Source organism: Salvelinus sp. IW2-2015, linkage group LG21, assembly GCF_002910315.2.
Source record: "Salvelinus sp. IW2-2015 linkage group LG21, ASM291031v2, whole genome shotgun sequence".
Taxonomy (NCBI): domain Eukaryota; kingdom Metazoa; phylum Chordata; class Actinopteri; order Salmoniformes; family Salmonidae; genus Salvelinus; species Salvelinus sp. IW2-2015.
This window is the reverse complement of record NC_036861.1, coordinates 606,104-620,222: the sequence shown is the minus strand read 5'-3', so window position 1 is coordinate 620,222 and position 14,119 is coordinate 606,104. Positions and strand designations below refer to the sequence as shown.

At 40.0% G+C, this 14,119-nt stretch overlaps 1 protein-coding gene across 3 annotated transcripts; it reads right to left on the bottom strand.

The window, feature by feature from the left end:
* Positions 1-834: 834 nt before the first annotated feature.
* On the bottom strand, positions 835-13,774 carry LOC111982421 (T-box transcription factor TBX1). 3 transcript variants are annotated; one of them, XM_024013990.2, is made up of 9 exons: positions 13,694-13,774; positions 11,056-11,178; positions 9,281-9,671; positions 5,169-5,270; positions 4,774-4,945; positions 4,131-4,286; positions 2,693-2,760; positions 2,292-2,392; positions 835-1,959 (listed from the first exon to the last, which is right to left on the bottom strand). In XM_024013990.2, the coding sequence occupies exons 2-9, from the start codon at positions 11,087-11,089 to the stop codon at positions 1,574-1,576; spliced, it is 1,410 nt and encodes a 469-aa protein (XP_023869758.1). In that variant the 5' UTR covers positions 11,090-11,178; positions 13,694-13,774; the 3' UTR covers positions 835-1,573. The 3 variants fall into 3 exon arrangements, with proteins under 3 accessions (XP_023869758.1, XP_023869756.1, XP_023869757.1); XM_024013988.2 differs by lacking the exon at positions 13,694-13,774 and having other exon boundaries at positions 11,056-11,693; XM_024013989.2 differs by lacking the exon at positions 13,694-13,774 and having other exon boundaries at positions 9,281-9,620; positions 11,056-11,693.
* Positions 13,775-14,119: the final 345 nt, after the last annotated feature.

The window sequence follows — 14,119 nt, the reverse complement described above, 5'->3', positions numbered from 1 at the left end:
AAGGCAGGATGCCCTGCGTTGGCCGGGAATCGAACCCTGGTCAATAATAAGTTTGAATCGCTAGGGCAATATTTTGTTTTCTCATAATTTAATTGTTGCAATGGCACAAATTGACTTATATCTTTGTCTGGACCAATTGATAAATCTGTCAGCAAAACTATTTTATAGCCTACACTTAAAAAAAAAAAAAATGTGATCATAAAAACATAAAATGTCAAAATACTGATTGATAGGTTGCTGAAAACCCCCCACCTACAAATAGCATATCCACAGGGAAAATAGTTAGATTTTGTTTCAGAAAAATAAATAAGGTTTGATTTAATAGAATGGGATGGATAGAATGTATTGATTGAGTATCAGATGTTGTTGCTATTGGCAGATTATTTACTAGGTTGCTCAATAGCGTGCCCAGTTGTCAGGGGGAAAAATCTGTTCATGCTATTCAGTTATTTGCCTACACACACACAATTAATGGGTTTGGCCTTTACATGTGTGTGTTTACTTTTTGAAGTATGATCCTAGACATCTGCCAAATTACTGTGCAACTATGTGTGTGTTTAGCATGATTCCTCTATGCAACACACCATTTAATAATTCTGTAGTTCCAGGTGTGGATGCTGACATTTGAACTGTAGCATATCAGTGCACAACCTAATGTTTAGACAGGTTCCTAGTCCTCTTTCTCACATATACACTGACTCAACACTATCAACCAACTGGGTAAATCCGGCTTGAGAAAACAGAACAATGCAATCAATGAGGCAAGGTCTTTCCTGGCCCTATGATAGCACACAGGGATCTGAATGGAGAACTGGGAGAAAGATGCTTTATGAATTAAAAGTAAAGAWTTTAATATTTATTTTACAGTTACAGAACAGTCATTCTGCTTCTTTATTGACTTTGAATTGTTGCAAGTCAGTGCCATGGTGCAAGCTTCTCAGGGCGGCATCTCAAGATGGTTAAAAAATATTTTTTTCTTCTCAAAAACAATTAGGTGTTTCAACACCTATCCAATGAGCTCAACATGCAAATGTCTGGTCTATCTATGGAAGCTTGATTGACTATATAACATATGGCTTTTCTGAAAGCAAAAATAACAAAAAGTGCATCCAACACAAAAAAAAGAATCAATTCCAGTCCGAATATAATGTGTCATCCATGTTTTAAGAGAAGGCCCTGGTAAGCTGTTTCCTCTGTAAGCTGGCTCACTGCCTGCGCCGCTCTACCACGCAGGCAAAAAGGTGCCCTCATGTAGAGCTATTGCTGTCAAAGTTCAGAGGTCAAGAAAGACCCCTGCTCGGTCTCAGAGGGCCAGTCTGTACTTCCTGCCAAGATACGTTTCCCTTAAATAAATACGGTAGTTTTTGTCTCTCTGAGGGAATGGGGTATCCAGCAACCGGGTGTGCCGCACAACCTCCCAACCTTCTAACCTCCTGACGTTGCATCAGCCATGAAGACAGAGTTGTGTTGTTGTCCCTCCACCCCTGCGTGTTTCCTTTTCCACAGTACTAGCTAGCTAGTAGCCGAAGCCCAGGTGTGTGGGCCGTGGCTGCCGGCTACAGCTATACAGTCATTATCTGGGACCGTAGTCATAGTTAGCGGGGGCACTAGTTGTGGAGTACATGTTAGCTGTGGCTGGGTTCATGTGGTGGTGGTACGTGTGTCCTCTGATGCCGGGTAAGGGGTAGGGCGACGGCCGGGTCTTAGCCCCCAGGTAGTGTTCGTAGGATGTGGGGTACTTGTAGGGGTGGTGGTGCAGGGTGTCTTGGGCCAGTGGGTGGCCGTCCGGGATGCGCAGGTCGTGGGGAGGGCTTGGCCGGCCACTGGTGAGGGGGGCGGCGTGGAGGCCTCCTTGGACGGGGAGGGCAGGGCTGAGGACACGTGACATCAGCTGGTGGGCGGGGTCAGCGTGTATCGGCGTGCCATTGGGGTCCCGGTCGTAGTCCCGCCTAGTGTCCTCTAAAGGCAACAACAAACAAAAGCAGACAGTCAGAGATAGGCTGACTGTAAAGTAGGCACATTAGCCAAGCATTAGCATAACAAAGGCTTTTTTTTTATTGTGCAATCTACATTGTGAAAGCTACATTTACTGTAGGTGATCTCTGTTCAATATTTTATATGGATATTAGCTAATGAAAGATATAATTTACTCGTATTTCAGTTATAGCATTGCTAAATTGAGATTAAATGTGTACTTTGTTCTAAAAGATAACAATTCCTGGATTCAATAACTCTCTCGGTGAAAGTAATGAACTATATTCCTCATCTGAGACAAAGGGAGGACTACAGACCTTTCTCTGAGCCGTTCTGAAGTGGGGGAGAAGACATTGGATTCCTTGTTCTGGCAAAGGCACTCATAATTGGCAGAGAGCCTGGCCTGTGATTCCTGGGCCTGGAGCAGAGAGAATGGATTTAGTTACACTGACTGTACCTACTCTTTTAATGTGTGTCAAAAATACCAATATCTTAATTATGTAATAAGGTAGAGAAGGCAGATAACAGAGCCACAAGACATAACATGAGTAAATCACATTTAAATATGTTTGTGTCACATTTGCTGTAAATAGGCTATTACATATTTCTTATTCACTGGTTCCATTCAGACAATTTGATGCACTTTTGTAAAAATGTATCCAGTTCATCGTCATTGATGAATAGAGTAAATTGAGTTTCAAAGTGTGTGTTCTCTCACCAGTCCTCCGGATCACAGTCCCTGAAGCCCTTTGCGAAAGGATTACTGGCGATTTTTAGCTGCGTTATCTACAAGGAAAAGGACAAAGTCAAGTAAACATTCATGTCAAAGTGGAAAGTCCAACAGAACAACACATCATTACGTGACATATACACGCTTGTTCCAGGCTTTGGGTTTAGGCTATGATTAAACATGTGAACGTGTAATATGCATGAAATACATAGTAGCCTAGGCCTCCTATACTCGACACGAAAAAATAGAGTGGAACGTGTCTCTGACTATGGCGAGATAGATCTACTAACTAGTGAGGCTCAAAGCATTTACCGTTACGTTGACTTAAAGAACGATACTATAGCGACCCCTTTCTCCTTTTATCGAAACGTAGCTTATACCAATATATTATAACCAACATAAAGGTAGGCATTTATCAACAAACAAATGGAAAACGTAGTTTGGATAATTGCCTACAGTTTAACAAGTTTTGTGACTTTGACACTGAATTGAAATGTCAGCTGAACATGTCATTTTTTATATTTGATGAGACCAATAGTTTTGCACATCCGTGAATGAAGTTATGTGGTCATGAATATCCGGAATGAGTTGAACAACAAACTTAAAGCCCCTCGGTGCGCGTTGGAGACCCGTTAGAGACCGAGAGGTCAAACAGATAACACAGAGCAGGAAAGACAGAGGAAAAAAAGAGAGTAACTGGACAGCTGTGCAGGGGCATCAGTGCACACAGACAACTTTCAGGCGCAAAAATATAATGTCAACGAATTATGTTCAGCTATTTGATACAAGAAAAATATTAAAAAAGTAAACGGGGATCAAAGCAAGAACCAGTTGCTCCATAAAAGGAATGATGCAACGTCAAATAGCTCTTTTTACATTTCTTAAATTTGGTTTACATTTAAAGATGGTTAGTTTAATCCTGAATGTGTTTCACATAAATGTGGATTTTTTAGAAAGTTTTTGTATGTAGCCTAATTTTGTCATAATGCATTATAGTCGGGGTTACTAGCAGTAGGCCTACATGGTGTTCATTTGTGCCCTGTTGGAAATATGTAATGGTCAAATCATGCACACATTAATAAAAACATCTAGGATTCGTTTGTCAATCGAATTATTTTTCATGCAAATTATTAGGCTATTACTTACTAGGCTACTACTATGAGTTTTACTTCATTATTAGAAATAGAGGCAAACAGGCTGGGTCCACGTATATCGTGCTGTTTTATGCCTTCTGCTTTACACTTTGACTTATTCAGTTAGACTTTGTAAATAGCCCCATGGTGCAAAAACACTGCATAAAGTTCGTGAGTTTGTGAAAACACAAAAACACACTACAACAAGCATCTATTATCATGCTGTGATTTTATCATATAGGCCTAATGTGTGTTATTATATCTGCATAGCATGTAAAGGGAGAGATTCTTACCCTGTGGTTCTGGTACGCTGTGACCGCCGTGAACCGTGTTTCCTCAAAAACAAAGGTCTTATAATTCTCCTCGGCATACTTCTCACTGTCTTTGCGTGGGTCCACGTAGACGACGTGGAATCTCGGCTGGTATCTGTGCATTGAGTTCAGAATGATCTGCAGCGGGAGCGAGGAAAAGGTTAGGCCTATTGGAACAATACTGACTTGTAAAATGAACTCAAAAAGCTCAATGGGCATTTGTGTTTTCATAATCCCCCGATGGCTAATCGACGCAGGGGTTAGTTAATAAGCACAATCATCTTGAAAGTCAACACATTTGACGCACTAACCATTTTACGCACGATGAAATTGATCAAATTATGCATGGATTAAAATGATGTAAAATCAATCAAAAATAATAAGACATCATTTCCCAGATCTATTCAACAGGAATGAGTAACCTGGAAAAAGTATAGGTGTAGGTAAAGGCATTTGAAAAAAGTAACTCTGTCCGTGGAAACATTTTGGCACACAAGACAAACGAATGTGCAGGTGCTTTATAAATATAAATATTGTACTCTCTTTCAAGTCATTTGAAAGCAGATGCAAGCAGTGCAAATAAATACTTTTTTTTGTAAACTAAGGTCTTCGTTACAATACTTACATGTCCATTGTCATCCAGTAAATTGTTAGTGAGTTTTAGTTTATCGAATGAGACTATCTGCTTCATCCACTGTGCGCCCTTGGCGGGAGAGTCCGGGTGGTAGTGAACTCTCCCGGGAGTAGCAGGGTCAGCTTTACCCGCCACCAGCCACGAGGAGCTGTGAAAAGCATACCTACGACAGGAAGAAAGGAGCAACATTTGAATTGATGTTTCATAGGCCTACGTTCTGTTTTTCAATTGAATTCCTTGTCTCGGGCATATACTTTGAGTTGGATACACGCTCATTGGAACATATGCCATAGCCTATACATTCACTGCAGCGAAAGTAGACTGGCACAAAATATTTTCCAAGAAAAGTATAGTTTTATCTTGTTCATTTGGTAAATAAAATGTACCTGTATCGTTTGTCGTCGACTGGTAGGAAATCCATTAGCAGCATGTAGTCTGCCATAGGATCCATTCCAAATATTTTCACTTGAAATGTTGGAAACATTCGCCTGACAGAAGAAAACACATGATACATTTACATGGGTTTTCTTTGAATTGGCTCTATCATTGTCTATTGGTTCATCTGCAAGTGTTTGTCACTGGGGTTTACTTGCGTGGGATTTGGGAGATTGTGGCAAATCCCCGTCAGAAAATAAATGATATGTTGTGATATACTTCGTGATATTATTTTAGAATACAACATTTAGCCTTTTTTCAACAGTCGAAAACATTATCTCACCCGCAGCCACAACAATAGTATTGTTATAGGGTAAGCATTTTGCATTCGGCCTATATTTTGTTGCTGTAGGCCTCATGTTATGACGCCTTCCAAGGAAGAAGGAGGCCCAGGATTGTAGTTTTTGTGTATGAAGTGATTCAATGCATGAATAAACAATGTTAGAGTATGGTTACATTTTTGCTTATCGCAAATTACGCTTAGCTTTATTTAACACTGTACAGGGTCTTGCGAAAGTATTCACCCCCTTCACATGTTTCCTATTTTGTTGCCTTACAACCTGGAATTAAAATGGATTTTTGGGGGGTTTGTATCATTTGACTTACACAGCATGCCTACCACTTTGAAGATGCAATATATTGTTTATTGAAACAAACAAGAAATTAGACAAAAAAACTGAAAACTTGAGCATGCATAACTATTCACCCCCCCAAAGCCAATACTTTGTAGAGCCACCTTTTGCAGCAATTACAGCTTCAAGTTTCTTGGGGTATGTCTCTATAAGCTAGGCACATCTAGCCACTGGAATTTTTGCCCATTCTTCAAGGCAAAACTGCTCCAGCTCCTTCAAGTTGGATGGGTTCCACTGGTATACAGCAATCTTTAAGTCACACCACAGCTTCTCAATTGGATTGAGGTCTGGGCTTTGACTAAGCCATTCCAAGACATTTAACTGTTTCCCCTTAAACCACTCAAGTGTTGCTTTAGCAGTATGCTTAAGGTCCATCCCAGTCTCAAATCTCTGGAAGACTGAAACAGGTTTCCCATAAGAATTTCCCTGTATTTATCGCCATGCATCATTCCTTCAATTCCGACCAGTTTCCCAGTCCCTGCCGATGAAAAACATCCCCACAGCACGATGCTGTCACCACCATGCTTCACTGTGGGGATGATGTTCTCGGGATGATGAGARGTGTTGGGTTTGCCCCAGACATAGTGTTTTCCTTGATTGCCAAAAAGCTAAATTTCTGTCTCATCTGACCAGAGTACCTTCTTCCATATGTTTGGGGAGTCTCCCACATGCCTTTTGGCGAACACCAAACCTGTTTGCTTATTTTTTTCTTTAAGCAATGGATTTTTTCTGGCCACTCTTCCGTAAAGCCCAGCTCTGTGGAGTGTATGGCTTAGTGGTCCTATGGACAGATACTCCAATCTCCGCTGTGGAGCTTAGCAGCTCCTTCAGGGTTATCTTTGGTCTCTTTGTTGCCTCTCTGATTAGTGCCCTTCTTGCCTGGTCCATAAGTTTTGGAGGGCGGCCCTCTCTTGGCAGAGTTGTTGTGGTGCCATATTCTTTCCATTTTTTAATAATGGATTTAATGGTGCTCTGTGGGATGTTCAACGTTTCTGATATTTTTTTATAACCCAACCCTGATCTTTACCTCTCCACAACTTTGTCCCTGACCTGTTTGGAGAGCACCTTGGTCTTCATGGTTCCGCTTGCATGGTGGTGCCCCTTGCTTGGTGGTGTTGTAGACTCTGGGGCCTTTCAGAACAGGTGTATGTATAGTGAGATCATCTGACAGATCATGTGATCATATTTAACTAATTATGTGACTTCTGAAGGTAATTGGTTGCACCAGATCTTATTTAGGGGCTTCATAGCAAATGGGGTGAATACATATGCACGCACCACTTTTCCGTTTATAATTTTTAAGAACTTTTTGAAACAAGTAATTTTTTTTAGTTTCACTTCACCAATTTGGACTGTTTTGTGTATGTCCATTACATGAAATCCTCCAAAAAATCTATTTAAATTACAGGTTGTAATGCAACAAAATAGGAAAAACGCCAAGGGGGATGAATATTTTTGCAAGGCACTTGCATTTCTCTTCTGCCCTTTGATGAATTCTAATCACACACACACGTTGTTGCATCAAGGGACAATTCTTTTTCTTCACCCTATCTTTCATAAATTGGCCTACTCTCTCTTTCTTTCTCCCCTCATGCACACACTTGCAGACGGGGTGGGGTGTCTCATATACCGTAAAACGTTTTATTGTATGTGAAGTAATCCGCCAAACCAGTGAAAGTGATCCTAAAATCCTTGCTCAATTAACGTCAGTGTCTATTCAAGGCTGCAGTTGTGGATAGGTGAGGCTAAAGTAGCTTTTAAAGTGCTCTCCCTCAGATCCTGTGTTGCTCAATGTCTCTGGAATGACAGATGTTGTTCTGCTGTCACCCTATAACACAGAGCAGGTCAACTGAGCATTCGTAAATGCCATCTCTTATGGACCTCAAATCCTAAAATAAATATTGAATAATATAACGCAGTTATTCATAGTATGGCAAGTGGGACTAAATTGTCCAGTAACAAATGCCTACGACATTGCATAAATAATGCCTTTAGTCATATTGCGAAATTCACCAATATGCTTTTTGACTGCTATTAATATTTATGCTATCAAATGCTATCAAATATTGTTTTATTGCTCTGTTGCCTACGAGAAAGCATGTAAATATCAAGGTCATATTATGCAGAGAAAGAAATAGGCATAGGCCTGTAATTTTACTAATACGTGGATTGTTTACAGTAGCAAGCTATTTCAATGCAAAACTTTCTAGCTTTGGAAAAGCGCTAAATTTTGCATTTTGAGAGGGTATTAAAAGGAAAGGGGTGCATAACCGTAACAGTCGAATAAATAGCTATAGCTCAAAAGTTGGATATTCGTCAAATCCTTCATGATTGATGTATTGTAACAGGCCCGAAGTGTGATTACTGAAGTCCGATTTGGGAATAGTTGGCTGTTTTCGCTGCATAACATTTAGAAGTTGTTCCTTTGCAGGTTTAGAAGAAGTGACTGCTAAATGCTCACTTTTGTTCATTAAACTGGTAGCATAGCTAGCATACAGAAATCGGTGGTGGTAGTCAGTCGTTTTAACTGTAATACAGTTGATTGGTGATGATGGGGTTGGCATCCATACAAGCATTACTACCTCGAGTTCCATTGACATCTTTACCGCATCGTTGCCATTGCCCGAAAAATGCGAATTCTGGAACGTTCTTTTTAGTTCTCTATCTGTTTTAACAATCTCATGTATTATCCCCTAAATGCCTTAGCTATGGTGTTATTACTCTGTATAAGATAGGAAAGCACAAGTTTAACCTTTGTGAGGTGGGCCTTTATGTCAAGGAAAGCATGACTCACACAGGGGAAACAGAAGGGCCTTTACGCATACAATTATCCCCTAAAAACGCATGCGTAAAATGTTGGATGAATATCAACGCCCTTTCGAATATCGTCATTTTATTCAGTCAGAAATAATAAGCTTTCTCTGGCCACACGTGTAGACCGTTTTAAATGTTTGCGGTGAAATAGCCTACTCTTCATTGTATCCACTACTCCAAATTAAATAAAAATGCTTAATTTCAGAGAATGTTTAACATAAAAACTGCAGGCACAATATTTGATTCGGTTACAGTCTGACTAGAAATTATATTTAACACAACAGGATATTCCTTTAATAGGCCTAGTTTTTTAGTGAATATTTTATCTAAATATTATAGTAAAATAGCATGAGCTAAGAGTTGTTTTCAATAGATCGATAAGCTTGTATATTGCTGCGTAATTTCTATTGCAACATCACACCAACATCAATTTGTAATTGAGTAAATACACACCAACTTTAAATATTTTCTCCCAACGTATCTCATCATTTAGGCCTACTTTGTGTGTGTAAGCTCTCATGGCATACATTTGAAATAGGAAACTAAATATTTGTTCACAACATGATGCACCCTAACCCAGTGAAGCATGCATGTCTCATGGTGTAACTCCCACTCACCTTCCAGCCTTAGTAACGATCATTTCCGTTCCCAGGTGATTAAATTCATCCCATAAAGCTTTCATCTCCAACTGAACGTTAATGTTGGCCACCTTAGGGTTCTTTTTCACCAGAGACTTGCTGTTCGGTGTGGAACTGGGGGACGACGAGGAACAGTTGGAAGACCCGGTGTCGCTCTGCTGGGCCTGTGCGGGGTTCGACCCCGAGTAGTTGTAGCTGTGTTGAGCGGCCGGGCATGGCTCAAAGTGGGTTTCATGTTGGCTGTAGGGGTCCCCGGGGGACGGAGAGAGATGGTAACTCCCCGGTGCGTTGAGGCTGCTTAGGCTGCTGGTCGTGAAGGCTGCAACATCGCAAAAATGGGACAGCTGCGTCAGCCACGGACTGGATATTGCTGAAATCATTCCAAAAGTTGGATTTTACTATATGCTTTGCACACTGAAAGCAGTTGTAGTCTTGAGTTATTTTTTTCAAAGTCAAACAGCCTTTATAGATTTTCGAATAGTTTTAAAATAGTTTCCGTTTCGTGCGTCTATTAGTATTTTCTGCGTCCATTAATCCTCGCTGTTGCATCCAATGCTGTAATAAACTACAGCCTAAATCCTAAAATGCCTTTTGCCTTTAGTGAATTCGCTCGCAACGTTTCTCGCAAAACGTTAAATAGTGAGGGGAAAAAAACATTTAGAACTTTTATTTTGCTGCGTCCCTAATTATAATTCCCAATACTGACCAAAAATGTTTTTGTAGAACTATAACCCTGTAACCCATACACGTAAATTGTTTTTCGAGGGATTGTGTTCAAAAGTATTCCAGGCTGCCTCCGCTTTGCTGCGCTACTGCGGTATGCTAGACTGCAATCCAGACTTCTCTCTTATCTCTCTACAGGGCCTCCCCTTCACGATAAAACCGGTTCTTATTTCTATTTAGATAAGGAACTGCAGGTAATGTGCCTTTCCTCGCCTTGGGACGAGACTGATTGACAGTGAAGTGCGCCCCGTTTTAATGGGCTTTCCGGCACCCATTTACTTTTGGATAAGGGTATCGCCCACATCGTCCTCCTGTAACAATAGACGGGCTAGCTGGCACAGTGAAGGGTCAACTTTTTTACGAGGTAAACAAACACGTATATGCATGAACAAACAAACGCAACATTATTTTGGGGTTAATGTATCTTGAATTATTATTATATGCCAAATGGAACTGGGATAAGGGACCCAATTCCACTGTGTTTGATATAGGCCTATTGTCAACTTTTTACCATTAATACGCACTGGTGATCCATGAACCCCCGCCCCTAAATTCTCATTCCTTATTTTCAAAATGTGTTCTCGTTCTCTTCTCTGATGGTAGTAGCTTATGTAAGTACTGAAATCACTATTTTGACAAGCTTCTGCAGTTCTGTAAAGATATCATTCGCCTATGAACACAGTTTTTTTCCGAAGTTATGATTAGTTTAAGTTATGAATAACTTCCTATTGTCATATGCATCATATTTTTCGCGGAATTTCCCTATAGTATATACTGGATGTGACTTTTCGGGAATATTTTTATATGAATTTACCTTTACATTGTAGCCTAGTCTAGCATCAACATTGTTTTATTGATAGAGTTACACTAACTCAAACATCTGGATGCTCAATATTAGTATATTGCAGGAACAAGATCACATCTGTATGCAACAACAACATAAACAACAACAACAACAACCTGAGATGAGCAACAAACAAACTTGAAACAAGCAAATATTTACAAGGTTATTGTCAAGACCGCGCTCGTACCTTCCATTTCTCTGGTGACAGTGCTGTAGTGCATTTTAAACGAAGTGTAACAGTTGTGCTGGTTTTGCTTGTCCAGTCCAGTGCGGTGTTTGTCAAATCTTGCGTTTCCTGCTTGCTCCGCAGCTGAAATCAGAGAGGCTATACTGAAAGCATTTGCTTTTGGAGAGAGGGGACCGCTGTCGTCCATAGGCGAGAAAGCAGGTCGAGAAATCGGTCTCTCCTCTGCTTCCTTTACGCCCTATTCCAGAAAACAGAAGGCTAGACACAATGCGCAGGAACATACGCTGCAATAGTTTTACATTTCTCCTCTAACATTCGTTGATATTCAGTGACCTTTTGGCGACGTAGTTTAGGTAACTCCGCTGTTTTTAAAGCAAAGTATTTCCACTGAATCTTTTTGAAGATATGGTCAACATTTAAAACTTTTCCCTTGCACGAATTCAATTGATATGCCCAAACACGTCCACTTGTATCAAAACCTCGTTCATCCGCAGAGAGCTCTTCCCTTCTCCCCCATTCGGCGGCTGGGTGATGTCATAAGAGTTCGCTAGTCTGCCTTGAGGAGAAGCTACCGCAGAGAGAGAATGTCAAAAGTGAGAGCTCCACGCCTCCCTTGTAGGGCTCGAAAAAAAGTGTGCACGCTTTGACTGGATGTTTTATTTGAATAAGATCTGGTCAATCATGTGCCAAATTTGAATCCACTTTGGGAAAAAAGTATAACGTCATTGCGGATGTCCGGCTTGAAAGTGTTGCAATTATACAGTAAATTATATTATTGGGTCCTTTGGTTGTGCAATGATAGCGCGCGTAATTTCCAAATACCTTGGGCATGGGGGCCGTTGTTGTCCTGAGCTTCTTTGTCAAATGAACTAGGCATTGTTGTTGCGTCTATTCTTCTGGAGGTAGGATTAATGTATTAATTTATGGTTATGGTGTTCCCATAATTTCCCAATTGTATGTATTGCCTAATTGGTGCAATGGCTGCACCAACCAATACACTATGACCTCACTTAATACCTGAATACTATTGATCTCACGATCAGACATTAGTTAGACATTTGTTTAACCCATATGGATTATAGCATTTTATTTTTCGTAAACTAAATTATTGTCTAGCCTATTTTTTTCCTGCCAATTGTAATCGCAACGTGTACAGCTATATTCCATCGTATGATAGTTAGTTTGTGGTTGGCTGGCCATATTGGGTTTTGTAGTCAGTAAACAAAGTTCAGCGCAAGTGTAGCAGAATAATGACTGGGGCTACTGCCCTGTGAGCCTGCTATAATGCAAGTAGAGCTGCCTCGTGCGCTTTGCTAGACACTTGACCTTTATCTTGCGTTTACAGTATCTCTTATCAGTTTACCAAGCTTCATAATGAATTAATAGTAACAAAAGTTTTGTTTGGTTGAGCTACTGCGATAGCAACCGGGATTGAGTCTAATTTACACTTAGGCTATTGAATAATGCGCTGCTGCAGCGGGCTAATGGGATAATTTAGTGAGCTGCACAGCTGTTGTCTTTGCAGATTAGACCTATTTGTTTAGGATGTTTTCTTAATGCAATCAAACATAAATCAACTACTGTGGTAATCTGTTGTTTTTAAGTGTAGAATTGTACATAATTATTTTGATCATTTATATAATTTAGCCTATATCTTTAGCCAACAGAATTACCTCATGCAATAACATTCAAAGGGAACAAAGGGAACACATTTATTTGACCTTAGCCAGCAATCCCTGATTATTTATCCTTCTTTAATTAATACAGCATCTAAGCAAAGGCCATATACACTTAAGTCGTATGTTGTTATACAGTAGCATCTTAAAATGCTTAACCAAGTGTGAAGGCCAAATAGGTCCACATCATTTCTTGATAGGATATAATACAAGGACATGTATTATTACTTTATTGCCATGTCGTCTATCGGCCTAAGTGTTCACTGTGCTATTTTGATATTTCAAGAAAATGCAAGACTAACATTGTTTTATTATCTTGAAGATTAAGTAATCCACCTAAAGAATAGGTTATTTTTATCAGATGATGCCATTGATACCAGCTCACTTCATCATTGCCATGTCGGAAGCGTCCTTTCTTTGTAAATACTCAGGTGATAACAGACAAAATACAGAACCTGATCAAATAGGAAGACTCTTTAGGAATTCGCTTGAAGGCCTTGGCGCACATGCGGGAGGCGACTGAAAACACCTATTCAACAAGCTTTGCACGAATAAGCTATGAATTAGCAGACACATAACATTTCCTAAATAATGAGAGTAATGGTTTATACTCTCATGGAGTAATGGTTTTTAAAAATACATACAGTATGTTCATTACTTAAATGAATGGACAGCCTAAACATATTATGTTTCCTATTGTGTTTCCTGACATGAGTGTTTTATCTTCACCTATAAATACAATTATACATTTTAGACTAGCCTATAGCTAGGTATACGTTCACGTTGCAAATAAGAGAAAATAGCAGTAGCTCAAAGAATTGGTGGACATAGGCTATTGCCATATTGGCCATATTCGTAGTAATTATAACGGCATTATTTCCTGACCATTTGAAGCCCATATCTTACATTTATTTAAAGCCTGGTTAGTTTGGTGGGACACTCCGCAGCGCTGGTAAAGTTACCTGTTGTGACTCTCGCTGGCCCCTCACTCTACACCAGGGCCATGTTCAGTTGCCAAACGTTCTTGGAGTTTCAGATATAAATGCCATGAATAGAGCCGACGTGATTCCTTATTCTACAACAGAGGCATATTTGTTATGCAAAGTATATTCCAAACTGAACGTTCCAAAACGTTGCGTCCTGCTGAACGCGCCCGTGGTGTGCCTGTTGGAACTTTGCATAGTTTACAGTGGTAGGTCTACCTCTGAAGTTTTTACGGTTCTTTTGCGCGCACTGAGAAACATCCGGTCATAGTTACTAGTTTTAATGGTGCCTTTAACCTAGTTTATGCCTTGTCTCGGTTAATGTGTCTAAACATTTATTAAGCCTTTGTTTGTTTATTTGTGAATGTATTCAAAAGTGTTCTTCTTATTAGATTTCCCTGGTTA